Source organism: Saccostrea echinata, unplaced genomic scaffold (genome assembly GCF_033153115.1).
Source record: "Saccostrea echinata isolate AGI-Se365-2 ecotype Australia unplaced genomic scaffold, CSIRO_AGI_Sech_v1 ptg000023l, whole genome shotgun sequence".
Lineage (NCBI taxonomy): Eukaryota > Metazoa > Mollusca > Bivalvia > Ostreida > Ostreidae > Saccostrea > Saccostrea echinata.
Genome location: NW_026889772.1, coordinates 2,814,524 through 2,829,956, shown reverse-complemented (window position 1 = coordinate 2,829,956; position 15,433 = coordinate 2,814,524). Strand labels below are relative to the sequence as shown.

The 15,433-nt window shown below is 35.6% G+C and overlaps 1 protein-coding gene across 1 annotated transcript; it reads right to left on the bottom strand.

The window, feature by feature from the left end:
* Positions 1–1,818: 1,818 nt before the first annotated feature.
* Positions 1,819–13,982, bottom strand: LOC133191073 (zinc finger protein 271-like). The gene is made up of 7 exons (XM_061326755.1): positions 13,912–13,982; positions 10,160–10,226; positions 9,029–9,083; positions 8,740–8,827; positions 5,199–5,855; positions 4,741–4,916; positions 1,819–3,726 (listed from the first exon to the last, which is right to left on the bottom strand). The coding sequence occupies exons 1-7, from the start codon at positions 13,922–13,924 to the stop codon at positions 3,157–3,159; spliced, it is 1,626 nt and encodes a 541-aa protein (XP_061182739.1). The 5' UTR covers positions 13,925–13,982; the 3' UTR covers positions 1,819–3,156.
* Positions 13,983–15,433: the final 1,451 nt, after the last annotated feature.

Sequence of the window (15,433 nt, the reverse complement as noted above, 5' to 3'; positions counted from 1 at the left end):
ATGTGCACATGCATACTCGTCTTATACTGACTGGGACAGCATTGGCTGTTATACTCATCTTAGACTCAGGGGAAACACTGGTAGTTATACTCATCTTAGTCTAAGGGGAAACATTGACAGTTATACTTATCTTAGACTCAGGGGAAACACTGACAGTTATACTCATCTTAGACTCAGGGGAAACATTGGCAGTTATAGTCATCTTAGACTAAGGGGAAACACTGGCGGTTATACACGTAGTTATCTTAGACTCAAGGGCGGTATTGATGGTTATACTCATCTTAGACCCAGGGGAAACATTGGTGGTTATAGTCATCTTAGACTCAAGGGTCATATTGGTGGTTATACTCATCTTAACTTCAGGGGAAACATTGGCAATTATACTCATCTTAGACTCAGGGGCAGTATTGGTGGTTATATTCATCTTAACCTCAGGGGAAACATTGCCAGTTATACTCATCTAAGACTCAGGGGAAACATTGGCAGTTATACTCATCTTAGACCCAGGGGAAACACTGGTGGGTATACTCATTCTTAACTCAGGGGAACATTTGCGGTTTTACTCATCTTAGACTCAGGGGAACATTAGTGGTTATATTCATCTTAGACTCAGGGGAAACATTGGCGGTTATACTCATCCTAGCTACAGGGGAAACATTGGCGGCTATACTCATCTTAGACTAAGGGGATACATTGGCGGTTATACTCATCTTAGACTCAGGGGAAACATTGGTGGTTATACTCATTCTTAACTCAGGGGAACATTGGCAGTTATACTCATCTTAGACTCAGGGGATACATTGGTGGTTATACTCATTCTTAACTCAGGGAAAAATTGGCGGTTATACTCATCTTAGACTCAGGGGAAACATTGGTGGTTATACTCAGTCTTAACTCAGGGGAACATTGGCGGTTATACTCATCTTAGACAAAGGGGATACATTAGTAGTTATACTCATTCTCAAATCGGGAACATTTGTGGTTATACTCATCTTAGACTCAGGGGAACATTGGTGGTTATACTCATCTTAGAGTCAGGGGAAATATTGGTGGGTATACTCATTCTTAACTCAGGGAAACATTTGAGGTTTTACTCATCTTAGACTCAGGGGAACATTAGTGGTTATACTCATCTTAGCCTCAGGGGAACATTGGCGGTTATACTCATCTTAGACTCAGGGGAACATTGGCGGTTATACTCATCTTAGACTCAGGGGAAACATTGGTGGTTATACTCAGTCTTAACTCAGGGGAACATTGGCGGTTATACTCATCTTAGACAAAGGGGATACATTAGTAGTTATACTCATCTTAGACTCAGGGAAACATTGGTGGTTATACTCATCTTAGACTCAGGGGAACATTGGCGGTTATACTCATCTTAGACTCAGGGGAACATTGGCGGTTATACTCATCTTAGACTCAGGGGAAACATTGGTGGTTATACTCAGTCTTAACTCAGGGGAACATTGGCGGTTATACTCATCTTAGACAAAGGGGATACATTAGTAGTTATACTCATCTTAGACTCAGGGGAACATTGGTGGTTATACTCATCTTAGACTCAGGGGAACATTGGTGGTTATACTCATCTTAGACTCAGGGGAACATTGGTGGTTATACTCATCTTAGACTCAGGGGAACATTGGTGGTTATACTCATCTTAGACTCAGGGGAACATTGGCGGTTATACTCATCTTAAATTCAGGGAGAACTTTGGCAGTTATACTCACGTTACATTGACTGTGACAGCATGGCAATTATACTCATCCTAGATGCCCAGAAGAAATACAAACACTGATTAAAAAGCTCATAATATTAAAGTCACAGAATTTATTTCAGTAGCATCAAAGTTAATATTCCATCAACAATGTCAAGAACAACTCAGTGGTTTAGATATACAATACCTGGTAAATAATTCTGTCATGCAACTGCAAATCAACAAAGGAAAATGAGCAAAATATTTCCAGTACCAGGTACATACAAATATTTCCAGTACCAGGTACATACAAATATTTCAACTACATGTATTTGAATTTAATTTCGTTTAAAACCTTTCATAAATTCATCCTTAGCGATCATACATGATTAGTATACTCTATAGTGAAATTTCTTTAGATAAAAATCATATACTGTCTCATAAAGAATATTTAAAAAAAACATTTAGGACATGTATATTTTTTCTGGTTTGGTTCATTCATAATGATGATTTTCTTAAAATTTTGACACTTTTAAAAATTATAAGGTTTGTTTTTCTTTTCTTCTTTAAAACTACATTGAATATGAAGATATTAGTTAATAACATCAAATGAATCTCATGTTCAAATATAAGAACATCATACAAGTATATTGTACTCTGCAACTGGAGATACATACCTGTGTATAAATATAAATATATGAACACCCCTTCTGAGGGTCTTCTTTAAATGTACCAGAAATGACAAAAGCAGTATTAATTTAGTATTAATTTAAAAAGGATAGTAGCATATTTATGATGCATTACAACAGAAAGTGCTTTATTAAATATGTTAACCTGTAACCTTTCTATTCTATTCAATTTGTTCACAAGGAGTAAATATCTTTTGCATGTCTTAAAACAAGCAATGCAAAGGTCAATCAATTATAACTAGCAATATATATACAAATAGCTAACTTAATAAAGGGCACCACATTCAAATGTGGAACCACTTAAGGTGGTGCATCATCTTCACATGTGGCATCACTTAAAATTCAGTGCACCACATTTAAATGTCACCATTAAGTTAGTGCATTACATTTCAATGTCATCACTCACTTACAATATTATATGAAAGTTAGTGCACCATCTTCACACAGGACACTACTTGTACTTTAAAATTAAATGTCCCTCATGTGACACCACATATAGATCAGTGTACCACCTTAAATTAGATGTCCCTCATGTGACACCACTTATAGATCAGTGCACCACCTTAAATTAGATGTCCCTCATGTGGCACCACTTATAGATCAGTGCAACACCTTATATTAGATGTCCCTCATGTGACACCACTTATAGATCAGTGCACCACCTTAAATTAGATGTCCCTCATGTGACACCACTTATAGATCAGTGCACCACCTTAAATTAGATGTCCCTCATGTGGCACCACTTATAGATCAGTGCACCACCTTAAATTAGTGCACCACTTCTTCATGAGATACCATCTGGTGGTCTAACTTTTCTTCTGGTTCTTCCTCTTCCTCAAATTTGATTTCCGGTGACACACATTCCTCTTCACAGATTTCGTCTGAGTCGATTTCTGATTTCTTCAACAGAGCTATCTCCTTCTTCATGAGAGAAACCTCTCGTTTGAATCCCCTAAGCTGAAGTCTCATAGTCTTCATGTGTTTATGAATGTCCATGTAAGCATTTTTAGGTGGGGCTCCTTCGTCCCCCTTCCCACAAATCAGACATCCTCGTGTGCTCTCTTTAGCATGTTTCCTGAAGTGAGATTTAAGGTCATCTGCCTCAAGGAAGCACTCGCCACACTCACGACAGCCATAGGGGCGATCCCCTGAAGTTATCTTTACCCGCCGAAGGAGATCCATTTTTGCTGTAAATAGTGTTTTACAAGCATCACATCGACCAGGAATATCCTCAGCATGCATTCGCTCCACTTCACAATCAGCCGAGTGAATACGGAGGTGAAACTGAAGACTTCGTTTGTGGAGGAACTGCTTGTCACAAATGCCACATCTAAACGGCTAAAAACCAAATCCACATTATAGCACTGTCAAAGCAGAGTAACATTATGATCAAGTATAAAGAATGAAAATTTTAAATTGTAAAAGGTCCTGGGAAAAATCTTCAAATTTAACTTGTGAGCATTTAAAGTTTTTGGAAGACAAATCCTTTTTCGTTCACAAGCCTATTTGTGTAATATTTAATTGGTGATTTAAGACAGTATCATAAATTAGTTACATAAATATCTTTTCTCAGAGTAACTTAAACTTTGTCTCATCACCTATGGTGATTTTCTAGTAATGTCAAAAGTCACTATAAAAAATCTGAATCAATATTAAATTTTCAACTTTGTGCTTTAAGGTAGGTCCCTACCCCTACTCCAGTGACGTTATCATTAGTACTACTTTTTACACTGAAGTGAAAATATATAATGATCATTATAAGAGATGATCATTACATGTATATTAAGATGATCATTTTGAGAAATACCAGAACTATTGTATTGACTTGTCCTATGTTTGGTGATAATAAATTAGTAGCAGTGCAGTGTGTACTTCACGGCATGTTAAAAAGGATATTAACAACATTAACAATACAAAATGTTGTAATCATACATACATTGTAGCATATAAATGTAATGTTCATACAGTAATTACAAAATATACAAGCTCTATAATGTGTTTTTTCCCTTAAAAATAAGACTTCTATTTTTTTTTGAAGAATGATAGGATTGTTGGTAATATTTTGAGATGGCAGCTTAAATATATGAAGAAATAAATCCAGAAACAGCGCAATGTTCAAATGAGTGCAATAAATATACATTCTTTTCAATGAGTGGCACTGTAGCTCTCTGAACATCCAATTTTTTTCAGACCAGCAAGCTACAGATCTGCAGCTAGGAGTGGAGTAGTCTGAAAGTCTCCTCACACACATACACACACTTATCTTTTGTGATGTATGTTTATTCTGGTGTGCCTTTAGGGGAAATGAATAAGGAGCGAAGTTGTTTGAATGTCTCACACACATATACTCACTTTTTGCCCTGTATGTTTACTTTGGTGTGCCTTTAGGGAGTGAAGTTGTCGGAAAGTTTCATTACACACCCCACATTTGTAAGGGCGGTCCCCCGTGTGGAGGCGAATGTGAACCTTGTAGTTGGAGGAATAACTAAAGGACTTTCCACATTCTTCACACTTGTAAGGTTTCTCACCTGAAAAAGTAACAAACACTGTTAACTAATACATGTAATGTGTCAATCCAATCTACTGAAGCTAATGACTGTGAAGGGATAAGGTTTTCAGGAATTACAGAAACAACATACTGGCATGCATGGATACAGGACAGTCTTCAAAATTTAAACATTAGATAAAAATGAAATGTATAACTCCCTTTATCTCAACAAATTTTGGTGCTATGAAATATTTTAACTGCAGTGTCTTTAAATGAATGATTGGGGATGAATTATTTGCCAAAATTGTGTGATTATGTTTACCTGCATGAATCCTAAGGTGATTTTGTAGATGTTCATTCTTAACAAAGGTCTGACTACAAAACCAGCATTTGTAGGCCGGATTTGTAATGTGGATCTTCATGTGAGCAGACAAGGCTGTCTTGTCCCTCACGGCCTCGTGACAAACTGAGCATTTGACCGTGGAAGGTCGGTTGTGAATCCGGAGGTGACTCTGAAGAGGTCCCCTCCCACTGAATGTCTTGGAGCAGTGGTCACAGTGGTATGGCCTGTCACCTACGTGTTTCTGAATGTGCTTCTTTAACTCGGACTTGGTGTGAAACTGATCACAGAATGCACACTTGTACACGGGCTCATGGCTGTCCTCGTCCACGGTGGTCACTTCCTCCGTCCTCACTACCTCAGCCACCTCCTCCTCCTCCTCCTCATTGGTTAACTCCTCCACATGGTCGATGACACAGTTTACTTCCTGATTGGCTGGACTGACTTCCTGACTGGCTGACTTGTCTTCCTGGTCGGTGTCCTCAGCACTGCTGGAGGCCCCCTCTGTGTCAGACACAGTCTTCACTTGTTTTGTTAAGGACACATACTCGTGCTCAGTAAGTGGATCTCTCCCTCTCTTCAGTCTGTTTTTCTCAAGGCTTGCCTTTTCTTCACTGGCTATGATGCTATCTCTCATACCTTTACAAAAATTGTATAGACTTCTTATTATCTGATTCTAATATACCATGAAATTCCAAATGCAGTTAAATTAACATGCTGTGAAATTATTTCAAATCGGGAGAGGGGGGAGCAGAATTTCAAGGGTTTGGTAATGATACACAGTTCATGGGAGCCTAATTTCATGGATCAATGCCTACCCCTGGTAGTTATCAAAGATATAGCCTACAAAGCAATGCCTACCCCTAGTAGTTATCAAAGGTAAAGCCTACCCCTGTTAGTTATCAAAGGTATAGCCTACCCCTGTTAGTTATCAAAGGTAAAGCCTACCCCTGGTAGTTATCAAAGGTAAAGCCTACTCCTGGTAGTTATCAAAGGTAAAGCCTACTCCTGGTAGTTATCAAAGGTAAAGCCTACTCCTGGTAGTTATCAAAGGTAAAGCCTACCCCTGGTAGTCATCAAAGGTAAAGCCTACCCCTAGTAGTCATCAAAGGTATAGCCTACTCCTGGTAGTTATCAAAGGTATAGCCTACTCCTGGTATTTATCAAAGGTATAGTCGACCCTTGTTAGTTATCAATTTTTAATCAATATTTACCTATACTGAACAGTGTGACTTGGTGACTTGTGAGTGCAATATTTACCCATGCTGTATAGAGTGACTTGTTGACTTGTGGGTGCTTTATTTACCTATTCTGTATAGAGTGACTTGGTGACTTATGGGTGCAATATTTACCTATACTGAACAGAGTGACTTGTTGACTTATGGGTGCAATATTTACCTATACTGAACAGAGTGACTTGTTGACTTATGGGTGCAATATTTACCTATACTGAACAGAGTGACTTGGTGACTTAGAAATGTATTATTTACCTATACTGTATAGAGTGACTTGGTGACTTGTGGGTACATTATTTACCTATACTGTATAAAGTGACTTGGTGACTTATGGGTGCATTATTTACTTATACTGTATAGAGTGACTTGGTGACTTTTGGGTGCATTATTTACTTATACTGTATAGAGTGACTTGGTGACTTGTGGGTACATTATTTACCTATACTGTATAGAGTGACTTGGTGACTTATGGGTGCATTATTTACTTATACTGTATAGAGTGACTTGGTGACTTTTGGGTACATTATTTACCTATACTGTATAGAGTGACTTGGTGACTTTTGGGTACATTATTTACCTATACTGTATAGAGTGACTTGGTGACTTGTGGGTGCATTATTTACCTATACTGTATAGAGTGACTTGGTGACTTGTGGGTACATTATTTACCTATACTGTATAGAGTGACTTGGTGACTTTTGGGTGCATTATTTACCTATACTGTATAGAGTGACTTGGTGACTTTTGGGTGCATTATTTACTTATACTGTATAGAGTGACTTGGTGACTTGTGGGTACATTATTTACCTATACTGTATAGAGTGACTTGGTGACTTGTGGGTACATTATTTACCTATACTGTATAGAGCGACTTGGTGACTTGTGGGTACATTATTTACCTATACTGTATAGAGTGACTTGGTGACTTGTGGGTACATTATTTACCTATACTGTATAGAGTGACTTGGTGACTTATGGGTGCATTATTTACTTATACTGTATAGAGTGCAGGGATCGAAATTAACTTTTTTGACCACTAGCAAATTTTAGCTAGTGGAATTTTTTTTACTAGCAATAATGAACTTTCACTAGCAAATTTTCTTCTCAAAGTAATTAACAAAGAAATTATTTGAATAATTTCATAGAAAACTAATATACACCTTGAGGGCATTTAGGTCATTTTATACAAGATGTTTTGCACAAGACAAAATTAGTGTAAGATTCAAAATCTGAATGGATACAGGTGTGTGCAATTGAATCATTCAAGCACTAGCCCACAGACTACAGGGAGCAATAAAATCACTAGTCCCAAGTAAAAAGTTACTAGCCTAAATGTTAGGGGAAAAAGTAACAAATAAAGCTGAAAGTAAAATAGTTTATCGTTGATAGAGTCTTGAGGTCATTCTTCTTACTAGAAAAATTGAATAGTATATAAATCAATAATAATGATTGAAAATTTTAAAAAATGAATTTACATAGATTACCTTCCTTTTTCTGGTCATTGCACTAGCTCATTTAAATTGAAGCGAAAATCTTTCTTTTTTTTTTCATCTTGAATCATTAAATACATTGGAAACGTAATTTTTGTAAAACACAGAACATTTTTCCTCTAGTTGATTGAGTGATCGTAAATAAGTTAATGGGATATGTACATGTATTTACCATAAACAGAGTAATGGAGGAAATTCGGATTAGGAAAAAACAATCGATTTTGGAAGTAAATAAGTCAGGTAGTACTGCAAAATGGATAAGATTGTGGAGATTTACAAACTATAGGAGCATGCTGCCTGGAAATTTGTTCATTATTTGGGAATGTAATAGCAAAGAAAGAATGAATGAAAATACCTGTAGTGCTTTTCATGTGTATTACTAGTCCGAAATATCTGACGTTTTTCTGGCTTTTTTACGATTTGATCAGGAAAACATCAAAATCGTGAAAAAAGCTTGGAAAACATCAGATATTTCGGACTAGTGTATTACATGGGTAAATTTAATTTCTACTAGCCCGAGGGGCTAGTCCGACCCCCAAAATTGGTAGCCCCGGGCATGGGGCGATGCTAACCGCACATCCCTGGGATAAACCCCCAAAAAATCCGAAAAAGACTTTTTTTTTAATACCCGCAAAAGTTTGCGACCACAGGTCGCATTTAACCCGCAATTTCTGATTTTAACTCGCATTTAGCGAGTATTTCCCATTAATTTCGACCCCTGGAGTGACTTGGTGACTTATGGGTGCATTATTTACTACTGTAAAGAGTGACTTGGTGACTTTTGAATGCATTATTTACCTAACAGAAGACTAACTCCTTCTGTATCATGGTCATGGATGGAAACTGGGTCAACAGTGTTACATTTCTCCACTGTCACTGGGCTCACCTGTCAAAGTTCAAAGGTTAATTCATTATATTTCTCAAGTTTCTCTGGGGTCACCTGTCAAAGTTCAAAGGTTTATACAATTTTGTCTTTCATTTAACAATTAATCATGCTGGTGATGAGTATAATATAGATAAGAAACTAGAAAAGGCAGTAAAAAGTATATAAAAATGAAATCAATTTAAATATTATTTGTATACAAACCTTTCTTTTGGGAGATTCACTTAGCCCTACTTCTTTGGATTCTTCTGCTTTTTCACTGTGAAGAAAAAAAAACTAAAAAATAAAACAGTGTTCAGAGTCTAAATATATACCAAATCTATAATATATGATTTACCATTTCAAAAAACAAAAAATAAAATCACATCTTCTTAAACACAACATATTAATATTGAAATAAGAACCTTAAAAATAACATATTTTTTTTTATATGTTGTGAAAAGCAGCACTTAAGAGTAAAACAATTGAGTAAACATTAAAACTCCTGTAAGAAATGAATACATCTGTAATTTTCTAAGTGTTAATAGCCCTATTATATTTTTAATCTTTTTGTCATACTATTTGAAAAATGTACATAATTAAAAACATCCATGAGATCTTCCGTTTGAAACTGCATTGATAACTAAATGTAAAGTCCAAGCCGAGTTTCCCACTTTCATGAAGAATCCAAAACTTGAGTATTTTATCATCAGATTATGATAATCATGATAATGGGTTACAACTTGTACCAGACATCATCCAGGTCAAAGTGGACAAGTCAAAGTTTGAGTTCAATTGCCCAAAGGGCAAATAGATTTGAAAGTTAATGTCTATCCCTGCCCTACCTATAATTTTACTTTAAGCCCCCCCCCCCCCCACCCCCTGTACAAAACATAATTCCAGTAATCCTTTTATTTCTGTCCAACTTCATATTCATTATAATGAATTCACCAACACATAAAATTGTGCATCCACCATACATTTTTTTTGTTTGTTTGCAACAGTTGAAAACTCCAACAGTTAGGCATCTATGCTTGAAAGTTTTGGTAAAACCTGTAGTGAATAAAGAAGTTTAAAACTGGTTTGCATATAAAGTATACCACCAGTTTAGATACATGTAACACAACAAACAGTTTCAATTTCACTTATGTAAAACTATGACTTTTTTCAAATATTTATTCATTTTTTGTCATTTGCCCACGGACAAGTGCTTATTAAAAATTCACTTGCTTGCCTGTAAAATTCACCAGTCCCAAGTGTCAGGCAATAGGATTTGTCTGAATCCAGCCCCCTGATTCCTTGGGTCTAATGGTCAAATTCTCAAGATTGAGCTAATGAACATTACAATATACTTACCCAGTGAAAACTGAGGTTAGATTTTTATCTGTGGATTCAACCAGTCTCTCAGGTGCCTTAGAATCTTCTAATGGAGAGAAAGAGAGTAGAGAATGCATAGAAAATCATGGGTACATACATATACAGAGGATATTCAATATTTTGTAGTTGGATATGAAATTTATTTCACAAGTGGGACAGGATTTTTTCCTTATATTTTCGTAAGTGTAAAGAAAACAAATAAAATTCCTTCTGCCTTCGTCTTTTGGTAACACAGCATTGTAACTGCCATAATTGAGCAGTTGTGAGAGATCATAGCGAAGTGATTGTGATATTGAAAATTGTAAATATGGATGATGACAACAATTTAGGTAAACTTTGGCAATTTAAATTTGTATCAGTATTGTTATTTACACTTGCTATCTTATAACACATATGACAGGATGTGTTTACTTTATAACACTCCTTGTGAAGGGAATGAAAATGGAGAGTTTGCTACATTTTTGATAAATTTTTTTCCAGTGAAAAATAGCCTTTTGATATATCACTTTTATTTGATGGATAAATTACAGTATTTCACTGTTGAAAATGTAATAAAATGCTAAATTACAAATGTCACATCTAGGTTAAGGACTCCCCTTGGAAATGCCTTTAAAGTTATAAATATTCCATGAAAATGTATACATCAAAATAAAGTAGAAACTTAGTGCCTTCATTTCCAATAACAAAGTTTCTTTTGCGAGTCTAGGTATTTGATAACAGGCTTTGTGAAATTGCAATATTCTTGAATTTTGCAGAAAACAAGTGTATTTGAGTACCTTCAGCAAAGAATAAAAAAATGAGCAGACCCCTCGATCCAAAAAATAAAACAATATATTTTATAATCTTCAGAAACAAATGTTTCATTATGTACAGGCCCGTAGAACATGGGGGACCCATTTTTTTTTCTGAGTATAGTATTTTGCTATAATTTTAAATTTTCCTTTAGATGCTGGTTGCCCCCCCTTTTTTTTTGATGTTTTTAAGGTCGAGCACTGGCAAATTCCAGGATTTGAACAGTGAATCAGCTTTTTTTTTTTTTTTTTGCTTGTCAGATAATTTTGAGAAGTTGCCAAAGTTGCCCCCCCCCCCCTCCCACTTTGGGTCAGTTCAGAATTTTTTTTTTGCTTGTCTGATTTTTTTTGGAAGTTGCAACCCCCCCCCCCCCCCCCCATTTTTGAAACCCTTGCTACGGACTTGATGTACGCATATTTTGGATCAAAGGTTGTGCTTTATATGAAATATTGAAAAAATACTAAAACTTTTGGCATTTTTTAAGGAATTTTCAAGATATGGTAAAAATGGCACATTTCATGAACTATAAACTACTGAAAAAAGACCTAATATGCATTGAAATAAAGTTAAATTACAGAATAAAGCAACAACACACAACCAGTTCCCAGACAATCCCAGCACTTTTCAAAATAGTAGGGATACTACATGTGTTCAAAAACCAAGAATTTTTAGTGAAGCGGATATTGTTGAACTTTGAGATTTTCGAGATACTCTGTCTATCTTTTAAGTACATCACTGTACAAGTGTGCCTTCCAACAGCATTATAAAATGTCTATACATTCTCAGTTTAATTAAAATCATCAAATCAATCACCATATTGGTACCGTATATGATTTACATTATGACCCCTGGGTCGAGGCCTCTGCTGGTGGACTGGAGGGTCTCTACAGCCCAGTAGCTATGTACTTCAGTTCTAGCTTGAAAATACGGATATATATTTAAAATTTAGAAATTTATTTCAATATTAAGGATTATCTCCCTAAAACCAGAGACCTCAGAAAGGAATACTCGTAGGTCTCTGGATTTATCCTACATTTATAACCCAACCGGAAGTCAATGTATCCAATTCGAAGTCTTATTTTGCATCGAGATAATTTTCAAGGAAGAAATGAGTGGTTTACAATAAAGAGGCTCGACCAGAGAGGCCTGAAATGATTAATTTGACAAGATAAAAGTCTTTCAAGTGAACGGTGTCATTTTAAAGTAGGTTAATGATTGACATATAAACAAAATATGAGCTTGAAGCAGGGGGTGCCTGAAATTGAGTTAGGTACCTTGTGGTAAAAATAAGTAGGGGTGCCCCGTACATGAAATAAGTGCCTGTGTAAAGGTTGATATAATTAAACAGTGTTTTCCCCTGGCCGTTTTTGCATGGCGGTACTGCCATGCATTCACGATACCCCACCATGCATCACACATTGCCGCTATGCTTCCCGCTATGCATAAATTAAAGGTAGACTATTTTAAGAAAAGGTTATACTTTGAATGTTATCAGTTATTAATCTTTCAATAAAACAATTCAAATCACTAGAATCATAGCGTGTACTATACACATGTTGTGCACCTGTGGTGAACTCGATGCGAATCGCGGTACGGGGTGTGATGCAATAGTTGTCAATTTATGTTTATTGCAATTTACTGATATGTTACTAAGTATTAAGCTTTTATTGGATTAAAAATATTTATAAGCATGAAAAATTTATTAATTGCTGTCAGATAGTACACTCGGTGAAAGAAATACACTTGTTCATGCACATGTGGGTTTTTCCAACATCCACAGGTCATTATATAAATAGCATTGATGTTCCGACATAAAAAATGATTCATTAGTAAAACACATAGTTTTAAAGCCATTTTTTAGCATAAATATGCTTAAAAATAAACATGTCCAATAAATATTATCATTGTTTATTTACTCTATGAACTATGGGCAAATACTTTGTTCAAGCGCACATGCTTGACCCACATTCAACAGCTTACGTTGAACAAAAAAAAAAAAAAAAAAAAAAATCAGACACCAATGTACTAAATATGTTGTCACAATATTTACATGTAAGCAATGGTGCTAAATAATGTGTACCCTATTTGTTTAAAAATGACTGTAAAAGTAGGGACATCCCCAAAAAAGAAAAAAAAAATGTAGTAAATAAAAGGGGGGGGGGGGGTCACTAGGGTCCTATTCAGTTTGTAGAAAGCAAGAATAACACAGCACATAAACATGATAAAAAGACAGTTGCCTTAGAAGAAAATAAAATAGAACAATTATTTGTGATTAGATCTATTTTTATAAAAGAGAACTCAATTGTTTAGCTTTTTTAAACGTTAAATTGACAATATATTCAAAATATATCATTTAAATTTAAAAAAAAATATATAAATGAATGATGCATTTGTATTTTTCATTTAAATATAAATTCAGATACATGCATAAGTAACTCAACGAGGCATGCCGTGCACCATCAATTCAGCAAAATTCCCCCCATGCATTAAAAATTTTCTGATTAAACTGATTACACTGATTAAATATAGGAGTCATTAACCTACCTGTGTGCACTAAAACACAGATTTCTCTAATAATTTAAAAATACAAGACCATTTGCTTCTCGTTTTCTTCAGATTCAGTGATGGCTCTAAATTTCCTCACGATGAATTAATTATATACTGAATCCCTGTGAGTAAGGGGGACTTGCAGCTTTGTAGATATTTCTTGCTTTGATTCAAAATGTAACTTTGTCAAAAACACTTAAGAAATTCCAATCAACATTGTATATAAACAGTAATTGTTCTCCCTACGAGGTTACTCGATATCTAACGCTCAATGTTTCAGCAATATGCTTCCACAAAAAGTAGAGCAGCAGCGTGTCTGTCAACAAACAATGACTATTCCAAAAATATGAGTACAACGTCAAAACTTGAACATTTAAATTATTAAATCTTACCTTTTCCTTCCATTTCTACATAGAAGCAATGGTTATGTTGCTGTAAATGATGCTAAAATTAAAAATTTTGATAATAAAGTTAGGAAGGACCGCAAAAATTACCACCGGAAGAGAAAATGTACGAATAGCAAGAGAACCAGGAAATTAATACAGGCAGACAGCTAAAAGCCGGAAAGGGTCAATATATCATAATATCAAGGCAAAAACTCCAAGAAATTTACATTTTATTCAAAAGTGAAGTAAAATAATTTTACAAACGCAACTACAGATATTTTTATATATGATCAACCTTTGATTTTTTAATTATTAATTAATTCCGTGTACCGTGTTGCATGTGAAGATTATGGTGGCATATTTCTAGATCTGCTCCCTCAAGTACTTAAAGATCTGTAATTGCACGTCAACATAATTATCTTGCATGTTGACGTAATTTTCTTGCATGTTGACATAATTTATCTTGCATGTATGGGGCAGAAATATGCCATAGAAGATTACGAACAGTGATCCAATACAACTATTGAGCTGAGGTCAACATGGACCTCTGAAAACAGTTGTGGGACCAGGTGCTATACAGGAGTAAGCATCCCCTGTCGACCGGTCACGTAAAAGTCGGGGAAAAATTCGTCCAGGTCTTTCAAAATGTAACGGTACCTGTCAGGCCCGTAGAACGCTTGGGGGGGGGGGGGTGTCTAAGTATGGTATTTTGCTTGATAATAAATTACCTTTTAGATGCTGTTTGCACCCCACCCCACGTTTTGTTGCTGTAAGGTCGAACACTGAAAATTTCCAGGATTTGGACAGTTAATTAGGTTTTTGTTCCTTTGTTTTTTTTGTTTGTTTGTTTGTTTGTTTGTTTGTTTGTTTGGGGGTTTTTTTGTTTTGTTTTGTTTTGTTTTGTTTGTTTGTTTTTTCTTTTCAGATTTTTTAGAAGTTGCCCACCCCATCCCCCACTTTTCGGACCGTTTTGTTTTAGTTTTTTTGCTTGTCAGATTATTGAGAAGTTCCCCCTTTTTTTGCTCGTCAGATTTTTTGAGAGGACCCCCTCCCCCACTTTTGAAACCGTTGCAACGGACCTGCCAGTTACTTTTACTCAAGTGAAATATTGATCGTACCGGCCAAAATATTCGTTGGAGAGAAAAAAATGATAACAAATTTAATTAAAATTGCTTTCACAAGGTACCTCCTATTTTTGTAAAAGTACTGGTTCATTCAGATTTGAACAGGATTAAAAACAGGTTTCTATACCACTCAAATGCAAGTTTCACCATTTCACTTGTGGGTGTAATTTCCTAAGAAGCTACAGTTTATATATCGGAACACTTTAAGTCAATCGAAATTTTCGTACATGAATATCCAACTCTGGTCAAACTTGCACAAATCTTGTATCTAAATACAGTTAATGCAGTATGCAGTTTCTGCCATTTCCAGTAAAGTCCAGGATTTGGACCGTTAATATATTTTTCAGATTTTTTGGGGAGGTTGCTCCCCCCTCCCTTTTGAAACCGTCGCTATGGGTCTGTAT

Coding starts and splice junctions, on each gene's coding strand:
- LOC133191073 (XM_061326755.1), bottom strand. Junction 5,856..8,739: donor AGGAGTTAGTCTTCTGTTAG/GTAAATAATGCA, acceptor ATTTTTGTAAAG/GTATGAGAGATAGCATCATA. Junction 4,917..5,198: donor TCACCTTAGGATTCATGCAG/GTAAACATAATC, acceptor TTACTTTTTCAG/GTGAGAAACCTTACAAGTGT.